Raw genomic sequence first — 17,577 nt, 5'->3', positions numbered from 1 at the left:
TAGTATTTGGATCCAAAACAAATACTGTACACGTAGGCATAGAAACTTAATGCATTTGTACTTTCTTTGCAGCTTTTTCTTCTTGTCTAATGATGAAATGTTGGAGATCCTGTCAGAGACTAAAGACCCTCTCAGAGTCCAGCCTCACTTGAAAAAGTGTTTTGAGGGCATTTCTAAACTGGAATTTCTTTCCAACCTGGACATTAAGTCAATGTTCAGCACTGAAGGTGAACGGGTGGAGTTTATTTCAACAATCTCAACTTCTGAAGCTCGAGGTGCTGTGGAGAAGTGGCTAATACAAGTGGAAGATATCATGCTGAGAAGTATACATGATGTCATTACAAGATCAAGACTGGTATGTTTTCCATTAAATATACAAGAAGTATACATGATGTCATTACAAGATCAAGACTGGTATGTTTTCCGTTAAATCTGATCTTGCCGAACATGCATGTATTTCATTTATTTGATTTCAGGCTAGTTCTGTTCAGTTTTTGGAATCCTATTCTTTATTCTTATTCTTCTTGCCATTTAAACAAGTAAAAACTGAAGTTACTAGAGGCAGAATTGCACACACACACACAAAATCATAATGGAACAATTAAGTCAATGAAAATTTTGTAACTGTGAGGACTTAGCTCTGTATTGTTCCACTTACTGTCATCCAACATATAAAACTGGATTGTCATGGCAACTAATACATTGAATTCTTTCTTAGTAAAATGTAAATGAGAACAAAAGGAGGGAAAACGTTTTCTGATATATTACGTTCATTTAAAATGGGGATGGGGAAGCTGGGGCCCTCCAGGTGTTGTTGGACTCATAACTCTCCCATCTGTCCCAGTCAGAATGGCCAATAGTCAGAAATGATGAGAGTCTGGCAACATTTGGGGAACTTTAATTTCTCCAGTGGACACTGCCCAGTCCTCCTCATGATATTGCTAGTGCACCTGGGGCACTCCTTCAGATGAGTTCAGTGAACCCTTCCCTATCACTAATCTAAAAGACAACCTAGATACAAATATTTTACAATACTGGACACAGTTACCTGTGTTTAATCTGTGGAAATCTGTGATTTGAATGCATTATAGAAGGAGGAGGGGGAGACAAATGAATGACTTTTTTGCACTGGTTGATATGGAAGATGTTGGAGAGAGACCAGACATAAACACCATACTTTTTATAAGGGAGTGAGCATTGAGTGATTTCATAACAATTTGACTTCACCCACAGAGACACACTCTTCCTCCTGAGACAGATGGATGCTAGCAACAACTATGATTTCATAAGAGGTTGTATAAATGATTCAGCATAATAGTTTCAGTGGTTAGTAGTGATCCTGTTGGGCAATGTCTTTTGCTTTTCCTAGGCATATCCAGAAACAGAAAGGAAAAATTGGGTGAGAGAATGGCCTGGTCAAGTAGTTATTTGTGTCTCACAAATGTTCTGGACAAGTGAAGTACACGAAGCCATATCTAGTGGCCCAGAGGTATGGTGACCACACAAAGCTTTTTGTTTCCTTTTAATGTTTCCTGGCTTTACTTTGGTACTTTGTTCACATTGAGCCATATTCAATTTAGATGTTTATGGAATTCTCACCAGCCTCTTTGAATGAATATTGCTTGATATAATTTCATAAAATAAATATTTCATGTTAATTTTCCTCCTTTTCCCTTGAAGTAAAACTGAACACAACAATTAAAAATGATTCCTAATACTCAGGCAGGTAAAATACAACTTAATATTTGGAGGGACAGATAAATGTCAGATACTGAATGTGCACAAATGGGCTCTTGAAATGTTTCACCCTATTTGTGGAGAAACTTTCAGGAGAAAAAAAAGCCTGAGGATTGTTCACTGAAAATTGTCTTCTGAGAAATTTCAGCTCTAGTATATGAGAGGCTGTTGTTCATTTAACCTATGAACTCCCAGTGACATGAATACTTTTGTAATATTACATACCAGCATCCCAATCCAGCAATTGTCTTTTTAGGACAGGAGCTTTAGACACACACACACACACACACACACACACACACACACACACACAGGCTTCTTCTGCTTCCAAGAGCTTCCCAGCTAATTTTGGTGCAGAGACCATGTTCTTGCTCACAGAACAATATGTGCTGTTTGTTTGTTTGTTTGTTTGTTATATACTGCCCTTCATCAGAAGATCACAGGGTGGTTTACAACACAAAAACACAAAATACATAACATAATAGCAAAAAACAGTAAACACTGTTATGCAAGCCAGATCTACCTGACTGGGGCATCTATATTAAAAATTGGTATAGCAATCACTAATGAGCTTTTGAATAAATAAATCACAGGATAATAATAGAGAGAGACCACTAAGCTTCCTCTTGGTAGTTGTTTGTGGCAGATAGAATTTATCAGAATCCATTTTCATTCTGCAGGGCTTAAAGAATTATTACGCTAACCTTCAGTTTCAGTTAAATGATATTGTGGAGCTGGTAAGAGGGAAGTTGTCTAAACAAACAAGGACCACACTGGGTGCTTTGGTTACTATTGATGTGCACGCTAGAGATGTCGTCATGGAAATGATTGAAAGTGGTATGTAACCTAATAGCTTGTTCTTGCTTGTCATAGAATAAATAAGAATATTAATACATTGCCTGATATTTCTCTGTTGTTTCAGGAAATCATTGCTTTTTAAATTAATCTTCTCAATAAAATATGAATTTTATTATTTTAAGAGGCATATCCATTGCTTTAAGACCAGTGCTTTTCCCCCCTAAAAATGTTTAGGGGTACTCTCATTTTGACTCAAGAAAATCACCATTTTATAGTTCAAATCGGGGGAAATAAATACAGTAAATGGACAAGAGTACAAAGATTCACAAAATGTTTAGGGGTGTGCGTACCCCTGTGTAGCCCCATAAAAACACTGTTTAAGACGAAAGAAAAATTGGAGCTGACAGCTGCATCTTCAAAACATTTTGTTTCCCCTTCCCACTTCCTTTCCATGGTATGTTGAGGAGTAGAGCCTAAGACATTTTCCATGGTTATATTATTTCAGGTGTGTTGCACGAAACAGATTTTCAGTGGCTTGCTCAGTTACGGTATTACTGGGAGTATGAGAACGTCCGGGTGCGCATCATCAATTGCAATGTAAAATATGCATATGAATACCTTGGCAACTCTCCTCGACTTGTCATCACTCCTCTTACAGACAGATGTTACCGCACTCTGGTATGCTTTTTAATATTAAATTGCTAATAAGAATTTTTATAAATCTGGATTAGCTACAATGAGGCATATTCTCTACCTATATTTATGATTTTCGTCTCATTGAGGTTCTCAGAACTACTGTATTAAATGCTCTGACAATAAGGGAAGCACTCTTGACTCCATTAAATTCAATGGGACTGAAGCATTAATGTTCTCTTTACTGGAGACATAGTTTAAAATTTAAAACTGATTCTGATTAGTTGTAAATAAAATTGTGAGACAAGGCAAATATACATCCTGGATTGCGGATCTCTTACAGGTAGGTAGCCGTGTTGGTCTGAGTCGAAGCAAAATAAAAAAATTCCTTCAGTAGCACCTTAAAGACCAACTAAGTTTATATTTTGGTATGAGCTTTCGTGTGCATCTGAAGAAGTGTGCATGCACACGAAACCTCATACCAAAATATAAACTTAGTTGGTCTTTAAGGTGCTACTGAAGGAATTTTTTTATTTTGCGGATCTCTTAGTAATGCAGAAAAAAATGTCTTTTTAAATTGATCAGTGAATCAAAGAAAGTAACACCTGTGCTGTTGCAGGCTATTTCATTCGCACTATGAAAAAGTTGAAGAAAATATGATAAAGTTGACATTAGGAATGAAGGGTGCAAATAGAAAAATGGATGGAGAAATAGAGACGATTGATGTGTATGTTTGCATTAGAATTTGTGTAGGTGTATTTTCCCAAGCTAAATAAGCCAAGATAAATAGATGAAAGAATAATGGTTTAGGGTGTGAGAGAGCAAAAACTAAAGAAAAGAAGGATTTGGTGGGAGGTGAGAATGCAGAGACAAAGTATGCAAGCAAGAAAATAAGGGGGAGGATGCATGTTTTCTACCATATTTTATCTCTGCCATATACAAGTGGATGTATATTTTTTTAATCCAAACATTGTGTGACTTGCATGAACTGTTCTTATTCTTAGATTGGAGCATTTTATTTAAATCTTGGTGGTGCTCCGGAGGGCCCAGCTGGGACAGGTAAAACAGAGACCACCAAAGATTTGGCTAAAGCTCTTGCCGTGCAATGTGTTGTCTTCAACTGTTCTGATGGCCTTGATTACCTAGCCATGGGGAAGGTAAATTGAACCAATCTTTTATTGTTTGATTTCCAGTTTTTAAAGGTGGCACTTGTTTCATTTTCAATAGATGCTCATTTTTAACAAAAACATTTAAAAACAGTAACACATACCTTGGTTCCTGCAACCAATCAGAAGCAGCGCTTTGGAAGTCGAACGTTTCGGAAGTTGAATGGACTTTCGGAACGGATTCTGTTCGACTTCCGAAGTATGACTGTACTTCATCAATACATTGTGCTTTTAAACTTTGAGTAGTCAGGATAGTTTGACAAGACAGAGATTGCTAATGTGTCCAAAGCAAACCAGTTCTGCAGGGTTTTAAAAAAATTGCAATTGAAGCAGTATCCAGGAACATAATTAATGCTGCTGCAATCAAAGAATATACATTTGATGTGATTCGCTTGGGCACTTGTTGAACAGATTCAGTACTTCTCTGTCAGCTTTGGAACTGATTTTAAAATGTTCTTTCAAAATTATTTTTAGTGTTTCAACAGCCCACAGCCACACATGAACTCACACAGCCCTTATAAGTTAAAGTACAGTTTCTCATAAGAGTGAAACCAGCTGCTTTTGATCAGATTTAATCGGTTTCACTACTTCATCAGCTTTTATGGGGTTGGTTAAATAGCTGTAACTGGCAGTTAGGAAACAGCTGTAAGAATAGTAACCAAATATTCCCAAGGCATCACAATACTCCTTTTTACATCTTCAAACTATTGCTTAGTTACCGGTATATAATGGCTGGCTTATCATTTTGTTTCTAGTTTTTCAAGGGGTTGGCTTCTTCAGGTGCTTGGGCCTGCTTTGATGAATTCAATCGCATTGAGTTGGAAGTCCTGTCTGTAGTGGCTCAGCAGATCCTTTGCATCCAGAGGGCTATACAGCTGAAGCTGGAGACGTTTAATTTCGAAGGGACTGAACTGAAGCTGAACCCCAACTGTTTTGTTGCTATTACTATGAATCCAGGTTATGCAGGGCGCTCTGAACTGCCAGACAATCTCAAGGTAAAATAGTGAAATAAAAACCGTGTTAACAGAGTCATTTCAGATACTGCTTTTAAAAGCATGATTTCTCTAAAAATTGTTTTAAGATCTATGCATACTTTAAAACTCCTTTCAGGAGTGAGACTACTGCTGGCCATAGCTGCCAAGTTTTCCCTTTTCTCGCGAGGAAGCCTATTCAGCATAAGGGAATTTCCCTTTAAAAAAGGGAGAGCTTGGCAGCTATGCTGCTGGCTGAGCTGTCCCAAGGCAAGGTGAGCAGAGGTGGGGTGGGGGAGCCTTTAAAATAAGAGTTTGACTTAAAAGGTAAAGGAAAAGGATCCCTGACAGTTAAGTCCAGTCGCGAATGACTCTGGGGTTGCGGAGCTCATCTCGCTTTACTGGCCAAGGGAGCCGATGCTTGTCCACAGTCAGTTTTTCCGGGCCAGCCTGACTAAGCCACTTCTGGCGAAACCAGAGCAGCGCATGGAAATTTACCTTCCCGCTGGAGCAGTACCTATTTATCTACTTGCACTTTGAGGTGCTTTCGGACTGCTAAGTTGGCAGGAGCTGGGACTGAACAACGGGAGCTCACCCCATCGCAGGGATTCGAACCGGCGACGTTTGACTTACACGACCCTTTTTGTGAGTGTAACATATCTATCCCTACCCCATGTTGCTGCCAAGCTCCACCACTCCTCCAGAACGTCCCCTTCTCATGACTGAGCTGACTGAGTCCCCTTTGGGTCAGGATGAAGAACTGAGATACTCTGGCATATCTGTGACTGAACTGGGATGAGGGATTTTAGTCACTGTAGCCCCAGCTGAGCCCCAGACCTGCCTATTCCAAACTCTGCTCATCTCAGCGGGTTTTGAGTTTGGCTTGCTCCCTATGTGTGGCATATAAGTGGTGGTCTAATAGTAGCTTTCTTGCTCTGGATATTCTTGGAAAAAACAGCTCAGTAGGTTTTTTGTACAGTTCAGCTTGGATGGCAAGTCCTTCCTTCTTTAATAAGAGGCTGCTTAGCACCTATAAGATAAAGTTTCCAGAACAATTGTATGAAAGTTCATTAAATGTTTGTGGAGGTTTTTTTATTGTTGTTGTTAAAGTGAAAGACAAATGTATAAATTAAGAAGCATAATAGTGCCACTGGAAACCGTATAGCCTTGGGGGGTGGCGGGCGGGCAGAATTGCCATACTTTCTGTTTTTAAAAAATGCTTCATATATTTTATTTTTCGTTGTTTTTTTTAATTTTTTAACAATCATACTTTCCTTGATGTGCCTTTTAGGTCCTCTTCCGAACTGTTGCCATGATGGTTCCTAACTATGCTCTCATTGCTGAAATCTCTCTCTATTCATATGGGTTTCTGAATGCTAAACCTTTATCAGTGAAAATAGTAATGACCTACAGATTGTGCTCGGAACAGCTTTCATCTCAGTTCCATTATGACTATGGTATGCGTGCAGTCAAAGCAGTGCTGATAGCTGCTGGCAATTTAAAACTGAAATTCCCATTTGAAAATGAAGATATCCTTGTAAGTGGCACATTATTAACTTGACTTTAGAAATAGTCATTAGTTCTCAAATGGACTTAGACCATTTTAGTACCTTGCTGTTTTAGCCCATTCCAGTAACATTAGTGTAAATTGTACGTATGAAATGTATGAAATTTAGAAGATCAGCTAGCAGATGTCTTTGTAGTTCAGTGGTCTAAGGCAGTTCAGTTCAGTGATGTCAGTACACAATGGACTCCTGTATGACCAGTGAGAGGTGCGAAATGAAGAGAGAGAGGAGCCTGAGGATAGTCCCAGGGGCCACATTCAGCCCTTGGGTCTGATGTTCCACACCCAATTTTTATGAATAATTTTTGTGTGATGAATTATAAATAAAGTCAAAAACAGTACAGGCATACCGTACCTTGGTTTTTGAACAGCCTAGTTCTCGAACGTTTTGGCTCCCAAAAGATCGAAACCCGGAAGTGACTGTTCCAGTTTTTGAATGTTCTTTTGGAAGCCAAAACCTTCGGGAACTAGACTGTTCAAAAACCAAGGTACGTCTGTACTGTTCTTGACTTTATTTATAATTCATCACAAAATTGGTAGAGCTTCCACAGCTTCTGATTGGCCGCAGGAGCTTCCTGCAGCCATTCAGAAGCCACGCTTTGGTTTTTGAATGTTTTGGAAGTCAAACAGACTTCCGGAATGGATTCTGTTCGGACTTCCAAGGTACGACTGTACTGGAAATACTACAATGAGTCTTGTGTGTCCTTAAAGACTGACAGTTACATTGTGGCATAAGTTTTCATATACCAGACCCTCAGAGTACCCCAAAATTATACACATAAGGACTTTCCCCAGCAACTGTAATACCAGCAGCAAGTGGGGGGAAAAGATACTCCTCAGAAAAGCACAAGTGTTTTATGTGGCTTTGAACAATGTTTGCTTTGTCACCTATAGTGTTCTCCCAGGCTGCTTAAGCTAGCTGTGATCAACATAGAGATCAGCAAAATCCTCAGATGGATTGCAAGTGTTAGGCATACTGATTCAACATAACGAACACTTACAAAGCCCTTTCAGTCTAGAGGTCATAGAAGTGGTTTGCCATACCCATTATAGGAGTGAGTAATGTTTCCCTTTCCCAGGCCTATATCAAGACAGGGGAGCAAGTGGAGGCACATGCCCCAGGTGTCAGGTTAGGGGGCAGCAAAGCAGTGTCTTGCTGGGTAGCAACTCTTCTAATAAGTGGAACCTGGCCAGAATAAAAGGAGTCACTGAGCATGCGCATGCCTCTTTCCTCCCTGATGACTACAGCCCACACGTCTCTTCTAATAAGCAGAAGTTCCATTTATTAGAAGAGGGGTGGCTATAGAAAGGCCCACCTCCTTGCTCACCCCAGGAAGAAGGAAGTGAGAAGCTGCTGTGACAGAGGGAGATGAAGGGAAGAAATGCTCTCCTTTGTTGTGCTGTCACTTCTGTCACCAAGAGAAGGAAGTCAAACATTCCACTTTGTGACCTTCCCATGCTGGCACTGTGTAGGCATCATTCTCTTGGTGGTGACAGTGGCAGCAAGAGGCAGACATGAACATGCAAGAGAGGAGAGTAGCAGTAAAGACTTTTGCCCCCCCCCCTATAGCTAAATAAGTAGATCCAGCACTGCCCTATCCTCCCTCCCCCCCCCAACTAATTTATCTTTCTTGGAGACAAGTTTTGATTCATGTTAGGATCGTATTGCTTTAACTCTTAGCAATGTGGTTAATTATCAGCTTGAAAGAAAAATGCTCGTAGGAGACACAGTGCAGTTGATGGAACTTTGTTTTTATTGCTGAGTGGGTTAATTTTTGTGATATAAATTATAACATAATTTCTGTTCAACTCTGCTGCTGTTTCTCTTGCTTTGTTCAGCTCCTTCGATCAATCAAAGATGTAAATGAACCTAAGTTTTTGTCACATGACATACCTCTGTTTATGGGCATTACAAGTGATTTATTCCCTGGTATTAAGCTTCCTGAAGCTGACTACAATGTGAGTATATCTTTAGTGTATTGTTCGCCAGTAATTCTTTCAATATTTGACAGTTTTAGCTCATGCAGTTGTCTGTTTCTAACTGAATGATGTGTACCGTGTCTATTTTTTAAGTGGACAGTTTTCAAAAAGCTTCAGTTCACCCAGTCTTACCATGAACCCAAATTAAAAAATTCCTTCCAGTAGCACCTTAGAGACCAACTAAGTTTGTTATTGGTATGAGCTTTCATGTGCATGCACACTTCTCATACCAATAACAAACTTCGTTGGTCTCTAAGGTGCTACTGGAAGGAATTTTTATATTTTGTTTCGACTATGGCAGACCAACACGGCTACCTACCTGTAACATGAACCCAAAGTCTGCTTCAGAACTTGATGTGTTTGCTTATTTTATTTTCTCACACTTATATTCAGCCGCTCTTCAATCATGGAACCCAATGTGGTGTACATGTGGTTCCCAGATGGTTAGCCATTCAGGAACTGATCAGAGTTAGACCTGCTCAGCTTTAGCAAGGTGGTAGCCTCGGCCAATAACGCGAGATGAGTGCCGCAACCCCAGAGTCAGTCACAACTGGACCTAATGGTCAGGGGTCCCTTTACCTTTACCTTAGCCTCAAATACCTTCAGACACTACTCTAGGACCAATTCTCTGTTTGTAGAAGCTGCCCAGAATTTGTAATAGATAGCAAAAAGGCTTCATCCTTTTGCAGTCTTTCAGTATCTACTTTAGGCTGCACTTCTACGTACACTTACCTACAAATAATCCCCACTGAATTCAGTGGGGCTTATTTACGAGTAGATGTGTATAGGATTGCACTGCTAGTAATCTTGACATCCATCTCACTCCTACTAGGATTATCTTCCTAGTCTCTTAGTAACTTGTCACAAACATCCCTCAAGATTTTCTTCAGCTTCCAGCTGCCACTGCCTCATGTCATTTAAAAAGAAGGTCCCCATTCTAATGGCAGCAGTCTCAATATAAATACATGTGCTCTATACATGCCTATTTAGAAAGAAGTCTCTTTATTGTATTTTCAATTGAGCTTACTCTAAGGTGTGTACAGAATTGCAGTTGAAAGCTTCTGAGTAACATATATAGGATTGTGAAACACATTCCTATGTTTTTGCTCAGTTTTAAGGTGATCACGGAGCTCCTTTCATTCTTATTTCTTCATATCCTTCAAAGTCTTTGTTTCTTAACTTGGTAAGAATCATTCCTTTTGTGGTTCTACGACATCATAGCAAAATTCTGTTCATTTCTTTAAATGCATAATTTCACCTGGTCTGGATGTTTGTTGAATTCAGATTACTATTCTCTAGTTTAGTTAAACTCAACTGAAACACTTAATTGACAATTTGAGGAGTATGAGTTGCATTTTAAGAAAAAGAAGGAAAACTGAATGTTAATATTTTTTTTCAAATGAAAAGTGTGTTTGTGTACATGTGCAAATGCATACCAGAAAGGAGAAATAGCTAAGATTTACCTTTTAAAATTGTATTTCAGGATTTTCTGGAATGTGCAAATGAATGCTGTAAAGAACACAATGTCCAGCCTGTTAAAGTTTTTCTAGAAAAGATGATACAGACCTATGAAATGATGATAGTTAGACATGGGTAAGTATGATTATGATAGATAATCTTCATAGGTATGGGATTCAGAGTCATTCCTGGGAAGCAGTCGAGGGCTCCACCTAACCGCGCAAAGCAGCTTTGCAGCCCTACCATTGGCCAAAATCCTTTGCCCTGTGGTTCCCAAGCAGAGCTGGTCTGGTTAAGTTGACATAGTTTCCCTTATAGCAGGGTAAAGAAAACTCACTGTATTTTTTGCCACCTCACGCCTTACCTTTCTATAGATTTTACAAGGAGCTGAATGTTCTAGCTTTTGCAATAATAAACAGTTAAATGTATGTCCATGTTTAGTCATGAGACTTCTTGGCAAAAAGGAAAATACTGAATAACAACTTTTTATTTATCAGTTTTATGCTTGTAGGCGAGCCTTTTGCTGGGAAGACCAAAGTTTTGCATGTGTTGGCAGATACACTTTCCCTTATGAATGAACGTGGGTATGGGGACGAAGAAAAGGTAGTTCACAGAACTGTGAATCCAAAAGCTATTACTATGGGACAACTTTTTGGAAGATTTGATCCAGTATCTCATGAGGTAAGTTAATCACAAAATAGAGCAGAGGAGCGGGGAGAAATTAAAAAGTACCTTACAGTAATGAACCATATAACCCCTTGGGTGAGGTGTGAAGGGTTGGGGTTGGCAGTGGGGAGGGTAGGTGGCATTGTGAACAGTGTGGGCAGGGACAGCAACCCTTAGCATGAATACATATTCAGACAAAGAAAGGTAGTACAGTGGATGCTCGGGTTGCAAACATGATCCGTGCAGGAGGCACGTTCACAACCCGCAGCATTCACAACCCACAGCACCACATCTGCGCATGCGCGGGTTGTGATTCGGCGCTTCTGCACATGCGCAAAGTGCGATTTAGTGTTTCTGTGCATGCGTGAGCACCGAAAACCGGAAGTAACCCATTCCAGGACTTCTGGGTTCGGCGCAGTGTGCAACCCGAAAACGTGCAACCTAAAGCGGCCGTAAACCGAGGTATGACTGTATTTATGCACATTCTCCGCCTAGCTCATATTAATGGTAACATATCTATGTATTATTCCAAAGTGTGTCCAGAAAATAATTTAAGCTTAGTTTTTTCCTAGATGTTTATTTCCTTAGGTTTTGTCCTTTCAGTAGAACAGATTACCATATTCAAATGATTTACACAATTAGGTTCTGTTGAATGCTTTCTTCAAATTTTGAAAAAGTCTTTTGTCCCTTATTTTAGTGGACAGATGGCATAGTTGCCAACACTTTTCGAGAATTTGCTTTAACTGAGACACCTGATCGAAAATGGGTTGTTTTTGATGGACCTATTGATACCCTTTGGATAGAGAGCATGAACACTGTGTTGGATGACAACAAAAAGGTAACACCTCAGTAATCCAAATGCATCAGGCAATTGTAAAATTGTTCAAGGAATTTTAAAATGTATTGAGATAAAATGCGGTAGGTTGAAAAGTTACTCATTGAGCCTTGACCCCAAATAGCTAGCTCTTTGTGTAACTACAGCACAATTGACATCACAGGTGCATATTGGGTTTGTTGACTTTTAAAGAAGAAATACTTACAGGAAAGAGGAAACTGGTAAGATTAAGATATATAAGCAGTCAGGTCTTTTGTCAAATCATTCTGAAATTCATTCCATATCATACACATCTAATATTATCATCATCATCATTACTTCATTACATCATTATTTCTTGCACTCAGGTTTGTATTTTTGAGAGGCACTTTGTTTTCTAAGCTTGTAGTACCAGATTTAACAATAAGTGCAAGTAGGAGCCAGCTTACTTGAGGCAGTCAGCACACACACACTCTTGGAAACCAGTCAACTACTAGGTTTTCTTAATTCCGGGGGGGGGGGGTTGAGGGGGAATTCATCGTAAAACTAATATGCTTCGAAAACTTCTCCCAGAATTTCTCAGGACCCTATGGCACTATAACTGACTAAATGCCAGGTTTTGTAAGTAGCAGAAAAACTAGCTTAAGAAGTGCCATACAGAACCAATGGATGCATATTTATCCAGTATTTGGTAAAATCTGCAGTCTTATATCCAAATCCAATTATGATTTCAGTATTTTAGGGCTTATTTACTCGCGCAAAGACTCAGTCATGCAACTGAGCTGCATTAAATCTGAACTTGGTACTTCCTCTTTCATTAAATAATTGTTCAGAGGAACTATAGTTTTAGATAGGATACTAAGCATCTAAAACAACAGCAGCAATACAGTGATAGTGGAGCAGAGCAATGGCCCAAAACCGGATTTTAATAAATTAGCATTTTTCCAAATTTGATTATAGAAAATCCTGACATTTCAATAAATGAGATAAGTCACAATACATGTACTTGCTCAAATTTTCCAATACCCTCCCTATTTCAAATTAGGATTGAAGAAGCTGGTTTGCTTCTGGTGCATAAAATTTACAGCAGTCTAAAACTGGGGGTGAGTTTTGTTTTTTGTTTTTTGTTTTTAGCTTTGTTTGATGAGTGGAGAAATCATTCAAATGTCCCCTCAGATGAGCCTCATCTTTGAAGCTATGGATCTGTCTCAGGCTTCGGTATGTTAAAGGCAAGTTCAAATAATTCACAGGACTTGAAATTGGAGATATAATGAAATTTTAAGAGAGATAAATATTATTATCCTGCAGCCTGCTACAGTCAGTCGTTGTGGAATGATTTATTTGGAGCCTTTACAGCTGGGCTGGTTGCCACTTGTAACATCTTGGTTGAGTACGCTTCCTGAACCTCTGGACCAAAAGGAGTATCAAGAACTTTTTGAAGATCTCTTTAATTGGATAGTACCACCAGCATTAAGAATGCGTCAAAAAAAATGCAAAGTAGGTTGTTCTCAATAAAAATAGTTTAGTACATCTATTGTTAATTGCGTGGGTTTTGTCTACAGGTTTGTTTGTTTGTTTGTTTGTTTGTTTTGTTAAAGGTGTTGAGAGTTGATAGGAGACTGTAATGCTAACCCTCGGCTTCCACAGTTCTGACTGTGACAGGCAAGGATCCTGCCAGCAAAGATACTCACAGAGGAATCTCAATTCTCCCTCAGTGATTCCTTTGCACAGCCTTTGTCTGGAATAAATCCCTATCCCCATTAAGGCTCAGGCAGTGATGCAGTGATTGAAGGCATCCCTTGAGACCAAATTGAATTTCCTCCTTTAGTTCTCTGAAGTGTATTAAGTTAGTTTAAAGATCTTCCCTTTTAGAAGGGTACTGGCTGGTACTTCTCTGAAGAGGATCCTGACTAATCCAAAAAGAAAATTGAAGTGTAGGTGGGTTCCCACGAGGCAAGACACAGCGATAACAGCAATAACCTTTATTGAACTACATAACTGGGAAACGGGCAAAGCAACTGCTTATATACATTCCTGTAAACCACTGAATACATAATAAAAAATAGTAAACACAGTTTGCAGGCAAAGAAACAGAGAGAAAGTAGAAGCATGGAAGGAGTTTAGCTAACGCCTAGACAGGAGAAAAGAGAGAATCCACTGTTGATGGGATTGGTGCAGGGTAAATAAAGAAATGTTCAGTCTTACCATAGTGAAATCTATTGTAAAACATGTTAACTGAGGTGAAGGAATTAATGTTGAACTAATATGGAGCTAAGACAACTTCAGTTTGTACGCTGTAGTATTTTTACTAAGTATTTTGTGATCTTTATCAAGTCTATACGGAACAAACACATAAATATTAATCAGTACATACTTTAAAAACAAAAGATTGAATTGATTGATTGAAATGTTCTATAACTGATTAAGTTGGAAACAGGCTTCTCTAAAATACTCTGAAACAAAAATGATCTAAAGTCATATTTGTACATTTTCTGAATTTAAATTCTTAAAGATAAGGTGTTGCTGTATTAAATAATTTTTATACTAATGTATCTCTATGTTCATGTGGCATTCATACTTTTTTAAAAAAAACTTTTACTTTTATAGGAGTTGGTTCCCACCAGCAATAGCAATAATGTGGTTTCTCTCATTCGGCTTATGGAAATGTTGCTTAGTGACCCAGTGGAGAAGGAACCTACCAGTCCACACATCCGCAAATGGATTATGGTTGGTCTGATATTTTTATCTTTTCACTTCTTTGAGCAAACTGTTTGAGTTATTTCACCCCACTTGAATCGGATCCATATTTAGTAGCATAGCTGGGGGGGGGGACACGCTTGTGCGCCCCTGGCAGCACTTACCTTGGAGGTGACGCACTAGAGCCCAAGGTGGCATGCAAGTTCAGGCGCCCCAGAGCCTGGCACGCTGCTCCCAAAAGTAGTGTGTCCCGGAGCTAGGCTTGCAGTGCTCTGGGCTGCTGTATCTCTCCTGGCCACCAGAGGGCAGCCGAGAAGGAGGCAACTGGCACCCACCTGCCACCTCCCCCTCAGCTGCCCTCCAGCAGTGCTGGTGCACACACATTGCTTCCCACTCAGCCGCCCTCCAGGTGGAGGGTGCTGGGACACAGTTCTGGCAGTGCGCCCTACCCTCAGCTTGCTCTGCCCCCACGGGTGGTGTGAACAACTACCCCAGGCACTCCCCAGAGGCTTCCTATGCCACTGTCCATGATTGACGTGAGTTACGTTTCCCTCACAAGATTCTCATGCTGTAGGAAGGATTAGAGGCGTGTTTTGCTGATTCTGTCTCCTCTGTACACCCTGAAAAGCTGCTGCACCTGTGGACTTTCTGGAACAGCATACAGTGTGGTGCTTGGGGCTACAGTGGGAAGGTAGAATCTTCAAAATTGCCTTCAGTTAACAGGTTGCCTTCACTGGCTCTCAGGGCGTTCCACAAAGTGACAAGAGCCCTTCTATTCACAGAAGGGCAAATCTAGATCTAGCTTGCAACAGATTCTGAAATTGGTGGGTTATGGGTAGACACAGACTTACAATTGCAATCCCACTAGGTTCAATATCCAGAAACTGACTGGAGGATTGCACCCTCAGAATACTATTTTTGCTATAGATCAAGCTTCCTCAGCTTTGGTCCTCCAAATGTTTTTTGGCCTACAACTCCCATGATCCCTAGCTAGCAGGACCAGTGGTCAGGGATGATGGGAATTGTAGTCTCAAAACATCTGGAGGGCCGAGGTTGAGGAAGCCTGCTATAGATAAATAGTATAACTTTAAAGCCTTTCAAGTGAGATTTGCCATGATTACACCGCCATCCTCATCATTTATTTCTCTTTTTAAAAATGGAAGGGTTGTTTTGCTTTCGCCACGGTCTGGTCCATTGGTGGAACCTGTGATGGTGACGGTCGGGTTCTGTTTGACGCCTTTATGAGGGATATTCTAGCAGGGAAGATGGACAATCATCCGATTCCTGCAGGTGTGGGGAAATGGGAGCATCCGTTTGAAGAGAGAGGCTTGGTGTATGATTTCATGTTTGAGGTATGGAATAATTTATATAATTATTAACAGGTATTTGAATTTCTTAAATATTTCATTAGGAATGAATAGCTGTTGAAAGCAGGGCCATCTTAAGCCTATCTGGCACCGTGGTGCAAGGATCCCTCCGGCGCCCCCCCCCCCGCCCACCTTTCCCTCCGGACAAGCTGGACAGGGCTGGGGGAAATAATTTTCCTCTCGCGGCCCCTCTTTCTCCCTTTGGGGGATCCTTCTCCTCCTTCCCCTCTCCCCTCCTTCCATCCCGGGGTCTCCAATGATGCACGACTCGGTTGCCAGGGAACCGGCTGCAGAGGGAGCGGGCGGCGGTGATTCCCCAAAGAGAGGGAGGGCGCAGAGATAAAAAGGGCTCTCCATGGCTTCTCCCACCCCAAAGCGCGTCTCCGCCTCCGGGCCCGGAGAGGAAAGGGTCCCACAGAGCTCATGTAGCCCACCCCAGGTCTGTGGCGCCCTCCGCAAACCGGCCAAGTGGGTCCCTGTCCGTCCCCCCACCCTGACTTGAGCTCCTTCCTGGCCGCCCCACACCCTCCTCCAGTCCTGTGCAGTGTCAGGAAAGGGCTGGAGAAGCGCTCCAGCCACCAACTGCGGCGCCGAGAGGAGAGGTGGCCGTCGGGGATTTATTTTAAATGTTTTAAAATAACTAACTGCTAAAAGCATCAAGTTCTAGTGAAACAATTTTGAATATATTTTGTCAGTACCGTATCTTTTGCAAAACTTTATTTCTGCATTTCTTCTTAGATGAAAGGCAAGGGCCGTTGGATGCACTGGAATGAAGCCATTAAAAGCATCAATTATAATGATAAAAATCTTAAGGTTCAAGACATTATAGTGCCAACAATGGACACAGTGAGATATACCTATCTGATGGAATTGTGCATTAAATATGGAAAGTAAGAAAAATTGCTTCCTATAATACTGAAAATGTTTTCATTGTTCATGAGATCATATTATTCTAGTAGTGTTATTAATACTCCAGGAAATAGTCTAAGAAATAGAACCCCCAGAAAAACTATCCTCTTAGATTTGTTTCCAGCTGAGTTTTTTTGTGCTCCTTGGTGAATTAATCTTATTTTTTGAAAAAAGTTTCCCTAATAACAAATTGGGGGGTTTATTCTGAGAATTGTCATCAAGAAATAGGGTGCTAAGTTTCTTTGAATTGTTCCCAACTGCATTTTTTGGGTATGTATATTCCAGCTCAAAGCCAAGGCTCTTGCCCAAGATCTGGGTGAAAAGTTTCCCATTTGCTGAAATAAATGGTGTAGATGCACACAGCACGCAGTTGAAGCTAACTGATTGTTTCATATTTAGCCCCGGTTTATTAATGTTGGGGCTTAAATGCACTGATCCCTGCTGATACTCACACACACACACACACACACACACACACCAGACAAATTGGGTCATTATAAGAATTAAGATGTGGAATAATTGAATGGCTCAAACTGGACTTTGAAAAACAATAAAAAAGAAGTGCTAGATGAACATGTTTGTGGAGAGTTTCATGGTTTGTTTGCTACCACCAAAAAGGGCCCTCTACCTGACCTCCAAAGTGGAAGTATCCAGGTTCATTTGAGGGGAAAGCAGCCCTTTGGATACCACTGTTTATGGCTTTAAAGGTAAACTATCACTTTGTATTGTGTCTGAAAAGTAAGTGACACTAATAATAACAATAACAATAATCTTTATTGCTGTCCAACAACCCATAACATGGATTCAGAATAAAATA

The 17,577-nt window shown here is 40.3% G+C and overlaps 1 protein-coding gene across 1 annotated transcript in view; it reads left to right on the top strand.

Moving 5' to 3' along the window:
- Window positions 1-17,577, top strand: part of DNAH12 (dynein axonemal heavy chain 12) — a 91,609-nt gene that overhangs the window by 29,282 nt on the left and 44,750 nt on the right. Inside the window, exons 22-37 of the mRNA XM_035106374.3 lie at window positions 73-355; window positions 1,370-1,489; window positions 2,418-2,574; window positions 3,041-3,213; window positions 4,173-4,325; window positions 5,090-5,329; window positions 6,597-6,842; window positions 8,709-8,828; window positions 10,333-10,442; window positions 10,805-10,988; window positions 11,671-11,811; window positions 12,922-13,005; window positions 13,096-13,284; window positions 14,395-14,514; window positions 15,648-15,836; window positions 16,590-16,741. Coding sequence (XP_034962265.3) covers window positions 73-355; window positions 1,370-1,489; window positions 2,418-2,574; window positions 3,041-3,213; window positions 4,173-4,325; window positions 5,090-5,329; window positions 6,597-6,842; window positions 8,709-8,828; window positions 10,333-10,442; window positions 10,805-10,988; window positions 11,671-11,811; window positions 12,922-13,005; window positions 13,096-13,284; window positions 14,395-14,514; window positions 15,648-15,836; window positions 16,590-16,741 — 2,661 coding nt within the window. The remainder of the gene's footprint in view (window positions 1-72; window positions 356-1,369; window positions 1,490-2,417; window positions 2,575-3,040; window positions 3,214-4,172; window positions 4,326-5,089; window positions 5,330-6,596; window positions 6,843-8,708; window positions 8,829-10,332; window positions 10,443-10,804; window positions 10,989-11,670; window positions 11,812-12,921; window positions 13,006-13,095; window positions 13,285-14,394; window positions 14,515-15,647; window positions 15,837-16,589; window positions 16,742-17,577) is intronic.

The sequence above is a fragment of the Zootoca vivipara genome, chromosome 2 (assembly GCF_965207765.1).
Source record: "Zootoca vivipara chromosome 2, rZooViv2.hap1.1, whole genome shotgun sequence".
NCBI classification, from domain to species: domain Eukaryota; kingdom Metazoa; phylum Chordata; class Lepidosauria; order Squamata; family Lacertidae; genus Zootoca; species Zootoca vivipara.
This window is presented reverse-complemented; position numbering and strand designations above follow the sequence as displayed.